The 17,848-nt window shown below is 43.6% G+C and overlaps 1 protein-coding gene across 1 annotated transcript in view; it reads right to left on the reverse strand.

Annotated features, from left to right (window-relative positions):
* Positions 1-14,553, reverse strand: part of LOC118081413 (uncharacterized) — a 35,503-nt gene extending 20,950 nt beyond the window's left edge. The window contains exons 1-2 of the mRNA XM_060269859.2: positions 12,478-14,553; positions 2,765-4,024 (exon numbers count right to left, since the gene is read on the reverse strand). Coding sequence (XP_060125842.2) covers positions 2,765-4,024; positions 12,478-12,514 — 1,297 coding nt within the window. The 5' untranslated portion in view covers positions 12,515-14,553. The remainder of the gene's footprint in view (positions 1-2,764; positions 4,025-12,477) is intronic.
* Positions 14,554-17,848: the final 3,295 nt, after the last annotated feature.

Raw genomic sequence — 17,848 nt, forward strand, 5'->3', positions numbered from 1 at the left:
GTTTCCACCTTCGGCTGTTGTTACAGGCGGGGAAAGGAGTGGGCAGGGTGCGGCTTGCTGCCGGTGGCAACACACACCTGTTGAGGGAGGCGGAGGCTAGACCACGGGGCGGGCCTCTGGGGGGGGAGCTGAAAGGGAATTGCGGAAAGGGCCACTGTGGGCGCAGCGTGACCACTTGGGCTCATCCGTTTCACCTTGAGGGCAGGCACCGTACAGAGGTGGCAGGCTTCATCTCCCCACCCGCCACCCATCTCCATACCCGCCCCAAAGGAGTACGGCTTCTAGGGAAAAGGGTGTAGGGTGAAAATTCCGCGATTTCTCACGTTAGGAAGGATAGAGTTGGAAGGATACTAGTTCAACCCCCCGCAATGCAAGAGTCCCAGCTAAAGCATCCGTTGAAGATGGCCATCCAACCTCTGCTTGAAAACCTCAAAGGAAGGACTCTCTCCACCTTCCGGGAGAGTCCGGTACACTGTTGAACAGCTCTTACCGTCAGAAAGTTATTTCCTGGTGTAGGTACGCAACCATGGGGAGAAAGGGGGCTCTGCTAATGCACTGCCCACTGTAATTTAGTTTTTTAGTGTTGTGTGCTGTATGAGGTTGCATCTTAGTCCTTTGCCAGATTATCAGATAAACAAATACCTGCACATAGCTGCATAGTGGATTTCACATTTTCAGAATGGGGGGGGGTGTTTACGGGAAATACTAGTGGAGGGGAGAACACACAGCACAAATACATCCCATTCGGCACCAGCCACGGCCTGGATATTTCGGAGACATAAAATTGAAAGCCCTCCTAGGCAGACGAAGGTGAAGAAACACACACCCTGAAACCTTTCAACCTATTAACACTCTAGACACAGGCTGGAAAATCAATGCATCTTCTATACTGTTCTCATTTCTCTCTTGCCTGCGTATTGAGGTTTATTATACAGTATATGTTTTTCAACAGTATTTGTTCATTAGAGGTGTGATCTGAGGGGCTGTACTCTCATTGCAAAGATCTACTTTACATACGACAACATCTTGTCCTCTGTTGTCTCCTTCTCCTTGTGCCTCAATCTTACAGCTATGTAAATCTAACTCTGATCGGAAGAACAATCTGTAACACAGCCACTAAAAGGAATAAAAATTCTAATGAAAGCAAATTCTAATGCTGAACACGACCATTGGCTTACTCTCTGTAGGAGTTATTTGATATGATTAAAGGTCTTCACACACTCCAAATTTTCTGTTTCCCCTGTAAGAGTTATTTTTAGTAAGGAAGCCCTTGTCACAGAAATTCTGTCCATAGGCCAAACATTTCTAAGATTTCCTCTCTGTATGAGTTCTTTGGTGTCTAGTAAGGCTACTACTGCAACTGAAGCTTTTCCACACTCTGAACATGTATACGGTTTCTCTCCTGTATGATTTCTTCTTCTTCTTCTTCTTCTTCTTCTTCTTCTTCTTCTTCTTCTTCTTCTTCTTCTTCTTCTTCTTCTTCTTCTTCTTCTTCTTCTTCTTCTTTTTTTCTTCTATATATTCTTCTTCTATATATATATTTTTTTATAAAAACAAAACATATAAAGAAACAATCTATCACATCATATTCAAATTACAAAAACAAAACTAGACATAAAAAAGAACATACAGATACAACACTCATTCTTATACTCCATATCTTTGTCGACTTCCTCCTTCCCCTCCTTTCTACGTTTCTATATATCTCTTACTTAGCACTTTCTAAATCTTTCTAAATACATTCTATTTCTTAATTATCTGTTCCAAATATTACTCTTAATCCCTTTTCTATCAATAATTTCCAAAACCTCATGATATGATTTTAGTCTTAAGAGTTAAATAACATCTTATCATATAGCTAGATCTTAACATATACAGTAATACAATAATCTAACTTACTTCTGCAGCATCCTTATACTTCCAAATTCTTTATTAAATATTACTGATCTTACAATTCTTTTTAAAATAAACTTTAAATTTCCTCCAGTCTTTTCCCACTGTTTCTTCTCCCTGGTCTCGGAGTCTCCCAGTCAGTTCAGACAGTTCCATGAATTCTATCAGCTTCATCTGCCAATCGTCCACCGTAGGTATATCTTCGGATTTCCAATTCCTTGCTAATTCAATTCTAGCTGCTGTTGTGGCATACAGAAAAAAAGTAACATCTTTCTTAGGTAATTCTTTTCTTGTAATACCAAGTAAAAAAGCTTCTGGATTCTTAATAAACGTGTTTTTAAACACTTTCTTCAACTCATTATAAATCTTATCCCAGAAGCTCTTTACTTGGGGACAAGTCCACCACATATGGTAAAAGGTTCCTTCCAATTTCTTACATTTCCAACACTTATTATCTTGTTTATGATAAATCTTAGCTAACGTTACTGGTGTAAGATACCATCTATACATCATCTTCATCATGTTCTCTTTCAGCCCATTACAGGCAGTGAACTTCATGTTCTTCTTCCACAACCTTTCCCAATCTTCTATCATTATATTATGTCCTATATCTTTTGCCCACTCAATCATAACCAATTTTGTTTGTTCATCTTTAGTATGCCATTCCAGCAACAAATTATACATCCTTGAAAGATTCTTACTTTTTGGCTCTAACACTTCTGTTTCCAATTTTGACTCCTGTATGATTTCTTTGGTGTCTAGCAAGGCTACTACTGAAACGCAAGTTCCTTCGAAAGGGAGTTGAGGCGACTGAAGCTCTTGCCACATTCTCAGGATTTATAAGGTTTGCTGCCTTGATGAGTTTGTTGATGTTTAGTAAGGACACCACTCTGACTGAAGCTCTTTCCACACTCTGAACATGTATACGGTTTCTCCCCTGTATGAAATCTTTTATGCGACGTAAGGTTACAATTCTTACTGAAACCCCTTCCGCACACTGAACATGTATACGGTTTCTCCCCTGTATGAGTTCTTTGGTGGTTAGTAAGGGTAGCACTGTGACTGAAGCTCCTTCCGCACTCTGAACATGTATACGGTTTCTCCCCTGTATGAGTTCGTAGGTGCAAGATAAGGGAACCACTTTGACGGAAGCTCTTTTGACATTCAAAACATTTATAACGTTTCTCTCCTGTATGAGTTATTCGGTGGTTAGTAAGGCTCCCACTATCACAGAAGCTCTTACCACACTCCAAACATTTATACGGTTTTTCCCCTGTATGAGTTCTTCGGTGGGTAGTAAGGTAACCACTGTCACTGAAGCTCTTTCCACATTCTGAACATGTATACGGTTTCTCCCCTGTATGAGTTCTTCGGTGTCTAGTAAGGCTACCACTCCAACTGAAGCTCTTTCCACACTCTAAACATTTATATGGTTTGTCCTTTGTATGAATTTGTTGATGTGACTTAAGGGTGCTATTGTAACCAAAGCTCTTTCCACACTTGGAACATGTATACTGTTTCTCCCCTGAATGACATTTTTGGTGTCTAGTAAGGGCTCTACTCCAACTGAAGCTCTTTCCACACTCCAAACATTTATACGGTTTCTCACTTGTATGAGTTTGTTGATGCAACATAAGGCTGCTGCTGTAACCAAAACTCTTCCCACACTTGGAACATGTATACTGTTTCTCCCCTGTATGACATCTTTGGTGTCTAGTAAGGGCTCTGTTCCAACTGAAACTCTTTCCACACTCCAAACATTTATACGGTTTCTCACTTGTATGAGTTTGTTGATGTGATGTAAGGCTGCTACTGTAACCGAAGCTCTTTCCACACTCGGAACATGTATACGGTTTCTCCCCTGTGTGCACTCTTTGATGTGAGTTCAGAGTTGAGTGACTACCCAATCTCTTTCCACACACTTTACATTCATGCCTTTTCTCCTCTCTGTGAATTTGATTGTCACCACCCTGAGATGTAGCAGAGTCACCCTCCGGCTTGTGCTTTCGTCTCCCCTCTTGCCTGCTGCCTCCATCTTGAACCCTCTGCTTCCTTTGCTCTTCCTCCTCTTTGGATCCTTTTGATGACACTTCTGATTGTTCCCCTTCTGCCAGCATCCCTTCAACATCTCCTGATGGAATAAAAAGGCAAACTGATGAAATGCTAAAGGAGCATTTATTCACCCCAATCATTCAGTCAGGACACGGAGATCAAGGTCCCAGGGCCTTCTGGAGGTTCCCTCACTGCACAAAGTGAAGATACAGGGAACGAGGCAGAGGGCCTTCTTGGTTGTGATGCCCACCCTGTGGAACGCACTCCCGTCAGATGTCAAATAAACAACTATACAACTTTAAGAAGATAGCCATATATAGGGAAGTTTTGAATGTTTTATGTTTTATTCTGCTTTTACATTTGTTGGAAGCCAGTTAGTGTGGCTGGGGCAACCCAGTCAGATGTGTGGGGTACAAAAAATGAAAGTATTATTATTAGTATTATTATTTATTGAGTTTATATACCGTCCTATACCCATAGGTCTCAGCGTGGTTCTCAGAAAAAAAATCACAGAATGAAACAACAACCCACTAACACCCCACCCCAAAAAGGGCCACATTTTTAATAGGGTAAAGGATGTCAAACATATCAACCAAAAGCCTGTAAAAAGGAACATTTTGGCCTGGCGCATAAAGGTGTACAGTGGTACCTCAACTTACAATTGACTCGACAACCGAATATTTCGACTTACGAATGGGGGTAATGGCCACACGCTTATGAATGTCTTGACATCCGGAAAAAACCCATGGCCGTTTTAGATAGGAATTTTTCGACTTACGAATTTTTAGATAGGGTTGCTTCGACTTACGAATTTTTCAGTTTACAATGCATTCCTATGGGAAATCATGTTAAATCCGTAAGTCGAGGCACCACTGTATAATGAAGATGCCAGGCGAACTTTCCTGGGGAGAGCATTCCACAGATGGGGAGCCACTGCAGAGAAGGCCCTGTTCCTGTGCTGCTACTCTCCGGACCTCTTGAGGAGGAGGCCCACAAAGGAGGGCCTTAGAATATGATCTCAGGGTCCGGGTAGGTTCATACGGAAAGATGCAGTCCTATAAATATTGTGGTCCTGAGCCATTTAAGGCTTTGTAAGTCAAAATCTGCACTTTGAATTGGGCCCGGTAACTAATTGGTAGCCATTGCAGTCAGACAAGGATGGGTGCAAAATGCTCAAACCGCCTTGTTTCAGTGAGCAACCTATCTGCTGAATTCTGCACTAGCTGAAGTTTCCAAATTGTCTTCAGAGCCAGTCCTACATATAATGCATATCTGTATCTAATCTTGATGTTGCCAGACATAGACAACAGTAGATAGGTTATCCCTGTCCAGATAGGGGCATAGCTGGGCCACCAGCCAAAGCTGATGAAAGCCACTCCAGGCCATCTGAGCCTCAAGTGACAGCAAAGGATCCAGGAGTATCCCCAAGCTACCAACCTGCTGCGTCAGCGGAAGTGTAACCCCATCCAAAGCAGGCAACCTTCCAGCCATCTGCTCTAGGGAACCACCCACTAACTGAGCCTTATCTGGTTTGAGCTTCAATTTCTTGGCTGTCATCCAGTCCATTCCCAAGGCAAGACACTGGTCCAGCACTTCCACTGCCTCACCTGCAGATAGAAAGGAGAAATAGAGCTGAGTGTCATCAGCATACTGCTGACAACGTACTCCAAACCTCTGGATAACTCCTGCCAGCGATTTCATGTAGATGTTAAACAACAAGGGGGATTGGATTGGGCCCTCCGGAACCCCACTGAAGCTTCCATGGGGCTGAAACACATTCCTCAAGTAACACCCTCTGGGAACGGCCATCCAAGTTGGACAAGTATTGGGAAAAACTGGGTACTGAAAGGTGCTAAATGTAAAACTCACACCCCAGTTTTCCAGTTGCCCATAGAAGTATGCTTCCGGCAAAGTTAAAAGAAAAATATGCAACAGAAACTGACTTGGCTGAAGCAGGTCACCAGGAGTCAAAAAGGCTTTTACAACCTAGTTTTTAATTCGTGTAACCCCTCACTAGCAGTTTACAGAAAACAAATGGTTGGCTTCGCTCTAACAGAAAGAAAAATAAAGCAAACAGACTCAAAACTCTCTGTTAGCATAAAACCTTTTTTCCTACAGACTTACTAATTTAAATTAACCACGCTTTATCAGTAAACTCACACACCCACATTCCAAGCCTCTCCAAACTCCCAACAACATAAATGCTTTTCAACAGAGCCTTATATCACAGAGTGACGCCACACTTTGGAGCAATTAAGCAGGAAATACCGGCACCTGTTTCTTAAACTTCTGTTTCTTAAATGGACAGTACTGACATCAGACTGGCTTAGGTGCAAATTGATTATTCAAACCCCAACAACTGGAACCACTGCAAAGCAGTGCCACCCAGCTCCAGTTCAGACAGTCGCCCCAGAAGGATACCATGGTTGATGGTATTGAAAGCCCCTGAGAGGTCGAGAACAATTAAAAGTGACACGTTTCCCTTGTCTCTTTCTCGACAGAGGTCATCATACAGGACAACCAAGGCTTTGACAAAACCTGGCATAAACCCTGATTGAAATGGATCCAGAAAATCAGTTTATTCCAATATCACCGGCATCTGGTTTGTGACCACTTGCTCCAGAACCTTGCCCAGGAAAGGGAGATTAGCAAGTGGCCGGTAGTTAGTTAAGTTTTCTGAATTTAGGGAATGTTTCTTAAGGAGTGGTTTTACCACTGCCTCCTTCAAACAGGAAGGGACCACACCTCTTGTAAATCTCCCTGGCCCTGCCAGCTGTTTCCTCCCTGCTGGTTTTTATTAGCCAAGAGGGGCAAGGGTCTAGAGCAGGCATCCCCAAACTTTGGTCCTCCAGATGTTTTGGACTATAGTTCCCATCTTCCTCGACCACTGGTCCTGTTAGCTAGGGATCATGGGAGTTGTAGGCCAAAACATCTGGAGGGCCGCAGTTTGGGGATGCCTGGTCTAGAGTGCAAATGGTCGCCTTGACTGATCCAAGCACCTTGTCCATATTCTCCAACCTTACCAACTGAAAAAAACCCATCCAACACAACAGGACTAGACTGTGCTCTAGACCAGTGTTTCCCAACCTTGTGCCTCCAGCTGTTTTCGGACTACAATTCCCATCATCCCTAGCTAGCAAGACCAGTAGTCAGGAATGATGGGAATTGTAGTCCGAAAACAGCTGGAGGCACAAGGTTGGGAAACACTGCTCTAGATGCCCCATGAGATTCATCAGCTATAACAGCAGAGTCAAGGTCTTGGTGGATGCAAGCAATTTAATCTTCAAAATGCTGTGCCAAGAAGTCATAGTGAGCTACCACTGGTTCTACCACCTCCTTTGTGGGTGTAAAAGGCCCCATACAACCCGGAAAAGTTCTGCCAGACGACATAATGGGGATGCAATGGAGACAGCAAACTATGCTTTCTTTACTGCTTTCACTGCCACTAGGTAGGCTTGATAATGAGCCCTTACCAGTGTTTTATGCATTAATTCAGATCTTTCATCCACTGTATTTTAAGCCGTATTTTAATTAACTGTTTTTTTCACCTATTACGTTTTTTCTAATTTATATTTTGTGTTAGCCGCCCTGAGCCCAGTCCTGGAGGGCGGGCTGTAAATATGCCCTTCCATTGGGAAAAGATTTCCTACCCCAAAAACAAAGGGGAAAGACCTATAAATGAATCATTTTAGCGGAATTACGTTTTTTGTAATTTATATTTCGTGTTCGCCTCTCTGAGCCCGGTCTTGGCCAGGGAGTACCGGGTATAAATTATTATTATTATTATTATTATTATTATTATTATTATTATTATTATTATTGCTTAAGGGTTTGCCTTGTCCCCAAGCCCTAAGGAGAGATCAAGGAAGGTCACCCACCTGCCCAAGTTGGCCTGCAGGGAGGAGAGCAGGAAAAAGATCTGACATTCCATTGGGAAAAGATTTCCTACCCCAAAAACAAAGGGGGAAAGACCTATAAATGAATGTGCTCTGGACGCCCCATGAGATTCATCCTCTATAACAGCAGAGTCAAGGTCTTGGTGGATGCAAGCAATTTCATCTTCTTCTTTTTTCCCCTCAATAAAGTTTACTATAGAAAGTATATATACGCACGGGTGGTGCTGTGGGTTAAACCGCTGAGCCTAGTGCTTGCCGATCAGAAGGTTATTGGTTCGAATCCCCGCGACGGGGTAGGCTCCCGTTGCTTAGTCACAGCTCCTGCCAACCTAGTAGTTCGAAAGCGCGTCAAAGTGCAAGTAGATAAATAGGTACCACTCTGGTGGGAAGGTAAACAGCGTTTCCGTGTGCTGCTCTGGTTCACCAGAAGCTGGCCACATAACCTGGAAGCTGTACGCCGGCTCCCTCGGCCAATAATGCGAGATGAGCGCCACAACCCCAGAGTCGGTCACGAGTGGACCTAATTGTGAGGGGTCGCTTTACCTATACAGTGGTACCTCGGTTTATGAACACAATTGGTTCCGGAAGTCTGTTCATAAACTGAAGTGTTCATAAACTGAAGCGAACTTTCCCATTGAAAGTAATGGAAAGTGGATTAATCCGTTCCAGATGGTCCGCGGAGTAACCGTTCATAAACTGAAGCGAACTTTCCCATTGAAAGTAATGGAAAGTGGATTAATCCGTTCCAGACTGGTCCGCGAAGTACTTAAACTGAAGCGTTCATAAACTGAAACATGGGTGTAATTGGTTCCGGAAGTCTGTTCATAAACTGAAGCGTTCATAAACTGAAGCGAACTTTCCCATTAAAAGTAATGGAAAGTGAATTAATCCGTTCCAGATGGGTCCACGGCGTTCATAAACCGAAAATTCATAAACCGAGGTGTTCATAAACCGAGGTTCCACTGTATATACAATCAATACAAACAATATACCACTCCTAAAATAAAGATTCCAACATAAAATAAAGATACATAAAATAAAAATTCCAACACTGTGACTTCCCTCCGCCTCAGCTCGACATCTTTCAATATTCTATACTTTTATTTACAAGAATTATAAGTTGTTATAAGAATTATAACAACACAAATAAAAAAACTGACACAAATGCTAAACAAGACATTACATTAATACAATACAGGACAAAAAAGAAATCACATAATTAACAATCTACATCTTTAATATTTAATACCTCTTCAATTTCTACTCATAATTCCCCCCCCATCCCTCCTCCCCTCCTCTCTACTACCCTCAACTATGTGCAATATTATTTACATTTTGTTTTTGATAGTATTCAACATTCACCTATTATTAATTTTGTCATAATCCGATTCAACTTTACATATTTAGTCCATACATATCAGCAGCTTTTCTATTGAGTAGTGTTGTTTTCATTTGGTCCTCAAAGCATTGCCATTCCTTCCTTAATGTCTGGTTTGACTGGTGTCTTATGGCTGCCATTAGTTTGGCCAATTCTATAAATTGACATAATTTACCTATCCAGTCTGTGGACATTGACCTTATTGTAGCCAAGGTACGCATGCCATCTGTACCTGTTTTTGCAACTCTCCAAATCAAGTATATCGGTTCTCTCTAATAAGATCTAAACCTTAATCCAACATAGGCACGAGGCTTCAAAATATGTTCATTAATCGGGGAGTGAGAAACCCCCTCTTTCTTTTTTGTCAATCATTAATTTGTATTTTTTGAGAAGAATCCTTGGAAAAGACCCTGATGTTGGGAAAGATTGAGGGCAGTAGGAGAAGGGGACGACAGAGGACAAGATGGTTGGACAGTGTTCTCGAAGCTACGAACATGAGTTTGACCAAACTGCGGGAGGCAGTGCAAGACAGGAGTGCCTGGCGTGCTATGGTCCATGGGGTCACGAAGAGTCGGACACGACTAAACGACTAAACAACAACAACAATTTGTATTTTATACGGGGTCTCTTGCCCTGCCATATGAACCTGGTCAGATCTCTCCTGCAATCGTCGAAGCATTCTGGCGAGCCATTTTAACAACAATATGCTTTTCAAACAAGTCACAGTGAGCTACCACTGGTTCTTCCACCTCCTTTGGGCCAGCCTGTAAAAGGCCCTGTACAACCCAGAAAAGCTCTGCTGGACGACATAATGAGGATGCAATGGAAGCAGAAAACTAGGCTTTCTTTGCTGCCTTCACTGCAACTAGGTAGGTTTCATAATGGGCCCTTACCAGTGTTTGGTTGCATTAATTTGGATCTTTCATCCACTTGCATTCAGTCTCCCAGCTTGGAGTATACCAGGGGGCCAATCCGGTTCCACAAAGTGGGAGAGGAAGCTCAGGGATATTCGTATTATTATTAGTAGTATTACTAGTAGTATTATCATTATTAGTCTGTCTGTATAAGGCCTCAGCCACACTTGGAGTTTGAATGTGCAGTTGCTTGTTTCTCCTTTTTGTTTTTTTAACCTCTTCTGCCCAGAACTGCTTAAGGGTTTGCCTTGACCCCAAGCCCTATGGGGAGACCAAGGAAGGTCACCCCCCTGCCCAAGTTGGCCTGCTGTGAGGAGAGGAGGAGAAAGATCTGCCCTTGCATTGGGAAAAGATGTCCTACCCCCACAGAAAGGGGGGAAGACCTATAAATGAATCATTTCAGCGGAATATATACAGAATGTGTTAATTATGGGAAATGTAAATATAATAATAATAATAATAATAATAATAATAATAATAATAATTTGTTTATACCTTGGCCATCTGGCTGAGTTTCCCCAGCCACTCTGAGCGACTCCCAATCAAGTGTTAAAAACAATACAGCATTTAAATATTCAAACATGCAGGGACCACCCCCTCTTGTAAAGAGGCACTGATAATCTCCCTGGTCCTGCCAGCTGTTCCCTCCCTGCTGGTTTTTATCAGCCAAGAGGGGCAAGGGTCTAGAGGGCAAATGGTCGCCTTGACTGATCCAAGCACCTTGTCCATATCCTCGAGCCTTACCAACTGGAAAAAAAACTCATCAAACACAACAGGACTAGAATGTGCTCTGGACGCCCCATGAGATTCATCTGCTATAACAGCAGAGTCAAGGTCTTGGCCATCTGGCTGAGTTTCCTCAGCCACTCTGAGCGGCTCAAAATCAAGTGTTAAAAACAATACAGCATTTAAATATTAAAAACTTCCCTAAACAGGGCTGCTTTCAGATGTCTTTTAAAAAGAGTATAGCGCTGCTTATTTCCTTACCGTCTGATGGGAGGGTGTTTCACAGGGAGGGCACCACTACTAAGAAAGCCCTCTGTCTGGTTCCCTGTGACCTCACTTCTCGCAATGAGGGAACTGCCAGAAGGCCCTCGCGCTGCATCTCAGTTTCTGGGCTGAATGATGGGCGTGGAGACGCTCCTTCAAGTAAACAGGACCAAGGCCGTTTAGGGCTTTAAAGGTCAGCACCAACACTTTGAATTGTGCTCGGAAACATACTGGGAGCCAATGCAGATCTCTCAGGACCGGTGTTATATAGTCCCGGCGGCCACTCCCAGTCACCAGTCTAGCGGCAGCATTCTGGATTAATTGTAGTTTCCAGGTCACCTTCAAAGGTAGCCCTGCGTAGAGCACATTGCAGTAGTCTAAAAGGGAGGTAGAGCATGCACCACCGGCGAGACAGTCTGCAGGCAGGTAGGGTCTCAGCCTGAGTACCAGATGGAGCTGATAGACAGCTGCCCTGGACACAGAATTAACCTGCGCCTCCATGGGCTGCTGTGTGTCCAAAATGACTCCCAGGCTGCGCACCTGGTACTTCAGGGGCACAGTTACCCCATTCAGGACCAGGGAGTGCGCCACACCTGCCCGCCTCCTATCCCCCCAGAAACAGGATTCAACCTCAATCTGTCAGCCGCCATTTAGGGCTTTCAGGACCAGGGAGTCCTCCACACCTGCCCACCTCCTATCCCCCCAAAACAGTACTTCTGTCTTGTCAGGATTCAACCTCAATCTGTTAGCCGCCATCCATCCTCCAACCGCCTCCAGGCACTCAAACAGGACCTTTACCGCCTTCACTGGTTCTGATTTGAAAGAGAACTAGAGCTGGGTATCATCCGCATATAGATGGACACCCAGCCCAAACCCCCTGAAGATTTCTGCCAGCGGCTGCATGTAGATATTAAAAAGCATGGGTATTATGGGAAATATCCTTTTAAAAAACGTGTGCATTAGAAGAGATCTGCACCAAAATGCTGACCAATTTTCAAGAGGTCTTTTAAAAAATATTAAGATGTGAAAATCTGGATAAATTGATGACTAGAAACAGGAGACACAGAAAAAAGCTTACGTTGAAACGGTTTGCCTAATAGGGTTTTGTAATCCCTCCCCATACTCCCTGCAGCAGCACCCCCACTCTCCACCCCCACAGTTATAATATATATATATATATATATATATATATATTATATATATATATATATATATATATATATATATATATATATATATATATATATATATATATATATATATATATATATATATATATATATATATATATATATATATATATATATATATATATATATATATATATATATATATATATATATATACTACCCACCTGCAGCGCCTCCGTGAGGAAAGACAGCCGCCGCCATGACCAGTATCTCCCTGGGGAAGCGAGACAGGAAGCGGAAGCTCCTATTCTCCCGACCTTTTTTATCTTCCGCTCTAGGAATCTCAGCTCTGTCGCCGCTGCTCTTAACCGTTTCGGAGCCGAGCGGCAGGAGCCTCTTGGCTTCTTCTGGCAGAGAGCGAGGAGAGGCGCTTGTCTCGCCTCCGGAAAGCCCCGCTGGATCAGTTGCACGGGAGCCCCAAAACTTTTTCTAAACTATTTTTTAACTATTTTATGGGGGAGCGGAAAGCAACTCAGCAGAGAGACAGACAGACAGACAGACAGACAGACAACATTCCTGGAGGGGGTGGGCACAGTGAAGGGAAATAATCACAGGAAAAATGTGAAGGGGTGCTGAAAATGCAATTGAATAATATCTAGGGCACAGGTGAAAGGCAAAGCAAGTTTCTAGTCCTCTTGCTTCGGAATGAAGAGCTGTTTAAATAGGAAGCAAGGAAGCTGCCTCGTCCAGAACCAGACCATTGGTCCAACTAGCACTGACTGGCAGCATCTCTCCAGGTTTCAGGCAGGGACGATTGCAAGAAGACGTAAGGGATCGAACCCGGAACCTTCTGCACACAAGAGCAACTGAGCTGCGACTCTTTTGTCTTTTAAGCGACACCAACCGCAGAATTTCCCAGCCACCACAGATCTCTGGGAGTTACCAGGATGAAACTGTCTCACCTGCTGCTGCTTCTTCTCTGCCCTGCTCGGGAGGAAACCTTCAGCCAGGGCCACTGCCTGGGAACTGCTCTCCGCTCTGTGATCCTTCATCCAGTTCTCCATCTCCGGGGGGGGGGGGCAGCCAGGAATTGCTCCAGGAACACCAGGTCCAGGATCTGACCCTCGGTGTGTCGCTCTGGCTCCTGCCACTCCCTGCAAAGGCGGTGGAGTTGGCTGCAAACCTCTCGGAGTCCCTTCGCCTCCTGGTAGCGGGAATGCCTGGATCTCTGCCACTGAGCGTCTGAGCTGGGGGCATCCCCATCCAGGAGGGTCTTCATAGCTCTTCCCAAGAACTCCCAAGTGGGGTAGTTAGGAGATTTGGACAACAGCCTCCAAAATGGGCGAAGGATTCTGCCCCCCCACCCCCGACAGCCCCTTTTTCTATTCTTTCCAGGTTATTTATTTATATTTATTATCTTATCTAGTGGAATAATTACTCTGAATAACGGCTTATTAGAGGTTTGGGTAAGGCAGGTGGTCTTTTTGTGGGGGTTGTTGTTTTGATTTTTATTATGTATTTTGTGGTTTTATTTTTCATTTTATTCTGAGACTCCCAGGTATAGGGTGGTATATAAATTCAAAAAAAATATAAAAATTATTAGAAGACACTGGAACGATTTTATGGAACCAAGAAAGTGGGAGTCAGAAAAAGTTTGGGAGCCACTGTGTTAAAAAGGGGTGGGGGTCGCAGATTGAATTTCAACTTTCCTGCGTTATTTATGTTCCCACCTTGTCATTGGGCTGGGCAAGGGGGCTTGTGTGTGAATGGGCAGCTTCCATAGAATTGTTGAGTTGGAAGGGACCCCAAGGGTCCTCTAGTCCAACCCCTGCAATACAGGAATCTCAGCGAAAGCATCCCTGACAGATGGCCATCCAACCTCTGCTTAAACTCCTCCAAGGAAGGGATAACCGTTCCATTGTCAAACACAGATTCTTATAAGAAATCACATTTTGATGGAACTGTATTCCAGCCAGGTGGCACTCATAGTGAGGAAAGGATCTGTAACACCCAAGACCTTTTGGGAAAGCCTGCAGAGTTAAGGCAAGCAGATGGGAAGGAAAAGCATACTTTCCTCTTTCACTGCATTTAACCTTCAGAGGACCAAAATCTCTTCTGCTTGGGGAATCCCAAAACTGAATTGATCCGCTTTTCCCTGAGATTAAGTACCTGTTGGGAACAGTAGGGCTGACTCCTGAGAAAACCTACATGGGGTGGGGTGGTGGGGTTGTAAATGCTTTTTTAGGAATTGCACACTTGTTTTGCTATTACAGCTTTTGTAGGCGTTTATTATTTTGTTCCCTAAAATTTACATGCAACTTTACTATATATATATATATATATATATATATATATATATATATATATGTATGTATGTATTACATATATACAGTATATGTAAATTTTTGAAAAAGCCACAGTTCAGGAAAAATAAAACAATGAAATTATCAGTTTAAAAAAGTTAAAATGACTAATTATTAAAATAAATGATTAAACCCAGTTTAAAACGCACGTCAACATTTGACACATCTGGACAGCCTTGTGTGAGGGATTCCCTGTTTCCCACTCCTCACTGCTTTAACAACAGAGGCTCTCCCTGTTCTTCTCTACAAACAGGAGAAAAACCTCCAGTGTCCAAATTGGACTTGTCTCCAGAGTACCTCTGGCACTGCGTTCGAAACCTATTGCCACCATTGGGGTCTCCCTTCCATGGATCCCTACTGCTACAATGTGCCTCTCCTTCAGGCAACTATGTGGCTCCTTTGGCTTCGCTAACCAGCCCTTTGTATGACAGGAGAAAAAGCAAACAGTTTCCTCTTCCACAGGAAAGCTTTGTTCTCGCCTCTTTGTCACACCTCTGAAGGTACTGAGACACTGCCGAGTCAGTGAACGTTTAAGCACATTTAACTTTAGTTACAGGTAGGTAGCCGTGTTGGTCTGAGTCGAAGCAAAAGAAAAAAATTCCTTCAGTAGCACCTTCAAGACCAACTAAGTTTTTATTTTGGTATGAGCTTTCGTGTGCATGCATGCAAACGAAAGCTCATACCAATATAAAAACTTAGTTGGTCTTTAAGGTGCTACTGAAGGAATTTTTTTATTTCACATTTAACTTTATTATTTAACTTATAAACATGAATTTCTCTGGTTATTAAAAGCACATATCTTCTTTTCATATAACACAGCTCCTGCATCCCTCACTGACACTCTACTCCCAACTGCCAACTCCCAACTGCCATTGAGAATGCCATCTAGCTCCGCCTCCCAACACCTGCCTATAATGGGAGTGATAGATTAACCCATGATGAACCGGAATCATCATCAGGCACCATTCCGCCACACCTTGCATGAACAAAAATGTCGTTAGCAGGTGCTGAAGCGTACAGTGAAAGCGACTGCCTTGTTTCAATAGGCAGGGAGTTCCAAGGTGCAAATATTCTTCATTTCTTTGACTGCCCCTTTGGGCAAATCGGGAACATCGCAAGACATGCATTTCAAAAATTAATTTCCTAAAAAGATGCAGAGAGAAACAGAACCCCACAACGAATCAAGGTTTCCTGGCTTAGATCCTGGCTTGCCTTAACCGGGCCTTAAGGATTTGCTTGCCTGCTTCCCCTCTTGCCCATGTGCCTAGTGGGAAATGGGCAACCTTTGGCACAAGAAGTGGCAGAGCACCAAACACATTGGGGTCTGGGCAGGCTTTCCGCCAGTGGCGATGAATGGCTTGTACCAGGCATCCCCAAACTTCGGCCCTCCAGATGTTTTGGACTACAATTCCCATCTTCCCCGAACACTGGTCCTGTTAGCTAGGGATCATGGGAGTTGTAGCCCAAAACATCTGGAGGGCTGCAGTTTGGGGATGCCTGGCTTGTGCAAACCTTATAGTGAATGACACATCTGGGGGTGGATGGGCAGCGTCTAACAAGGCAGCAAAGATGGCAGCATGAGCCTGAACAACAGCAGATCCCTTGGCTGCAAGGAAGAAGACACACACAAGCTCAGCAAGGCAGGGGGAGCAAAGTCATCAGAGTTAGAGGGCCGCTTGCTCCCTGAACTCCTCTCTGATCAGAGCTATGAAAGATTCAATCTACAATATAATCAGCAAAGTTCATGTCCGCATTCGCACATTTCACCAGACCAGGCTTCCCACACTCGGGTCTCCGGTTCTTTGTGGACTACAACTCCCATCACCCCCAGCTAGCAGTAGTAAGGGATGATGGGAATTTTAGCCCAGAAATAGCTAGAGACCCAAGTTTGGGAAAGTCTTAACTAGGGTATCTGTGTAAATATATCTTTTTAAAAAGGCATTTAATACAGAATTCAGTTTTTAGCATTGCCTGCTGGATGAGGTTGGATTTCCTTTTGGGGTCTGGGGTTCAGCAGCTCTCTGCCCAGGAATTCCCAGGAAGGGCTTGTGCCTTATCATGGGAAGTGCAAGCATTTTAGTGAACGACAGACATATGGGGGGACCAGAACATGATCATTGGTTTACTCTCTGTAGGAGTTATTTGATATGATTAAATATATTCCCACACTCCAACCCTTTCTAAGATGTTGTCCTTGTATGAGTTCTTTACTGTTTAGTAAGGGAGCCCTTGTCACTGAAGTTCTTTCCATACGCCAAACATTTTAAAGATTTCCTCCCTGTATGAGTTCTTTGGTGTCTAGTAAAGTGACTCCTGTTCCTGAAGCTCTTTCCACACTCGGAACATTTATATGGTTTGTCCCCTGTATGAGTTCTTTGATGCAACATAAGGGACCTACTGCAAATGAAGATTATAGTGAATGACACGTATGTGGGTGAGTGGGCAGCTTCTAACAAGGCAGCGAAGATAGCGGCATGAGCCTGAACAGCAGCAGATCCCTTGGCTGCAAGGAAGCAGACACACAAGGCAGGGGGAGCAAAGTCATCAGAGTAAGAGCTATGAAAGATGCAATCCACAATTTAATCAGCAAAGTTCATGACCGTATCCTCACCTTTCACTGGAGCAGGATTCCCACACTTGGGTCTCCGGTTCTTCCTGGCAACAACTCCCACCACCCCCAGGCTAGCAGTCATAAGGGATGATGGGAATTGTAGTACAAAAACAGCTAGAGACCCAAGCTTGGGAAAGCGTGAACTGGAGTATTAAGGGCAATTGTTTTCCTAACATAGGCATTTTTTTACATTTCTGTGCAAATATATCTTTAAAATTGCATTAAAAAGGAATTCAATCTTTAGCATTGCCTGATGAATGAGGTTGGATTTCCTTTTGGGGTCTGGGGTTCAGCAGCTCTTTGGCCAGGTATCCCCAGGAAGGGCTTGTGCCCTGACATGGGAAGTGCAAGCATTTTAGTGAGCGACAGACATATGGGGGGGACCAGAGGACAGCTTCTAACAAGGAAGCAATGAAAGGGGCAAGAGCAACAGGCATCCACTGGAGAAGATGTGCTAGGTTTGCTGGACTATTACCTGTGCTATCAGGTATTTGATCAGAAGAGTTCAGGTCTGAAATATTGCCTTTCACAAAACTATGCAACAGGGGAACTGTCTCGCTAACACACATGAATTTTTAAATTTCTGACTGTCCTTCTGTGCAAATCTGATGTATCTAAAAA

Source organism: Zootoca vivipara, chromosome 2 (genome assembly GCF_965207765.1).
Source record: "Zootoca vivipara chromosome 2, rZooViv2.hap1.1, whole genome shotgun sequence".
Taxonomy (NCBI): domain Eukaryota; kingdom Metazoa; phylum Chordata; class Lepidosauria; order Squamata; family Lacertidae; genus Zootoca; species Zootoca vivipara.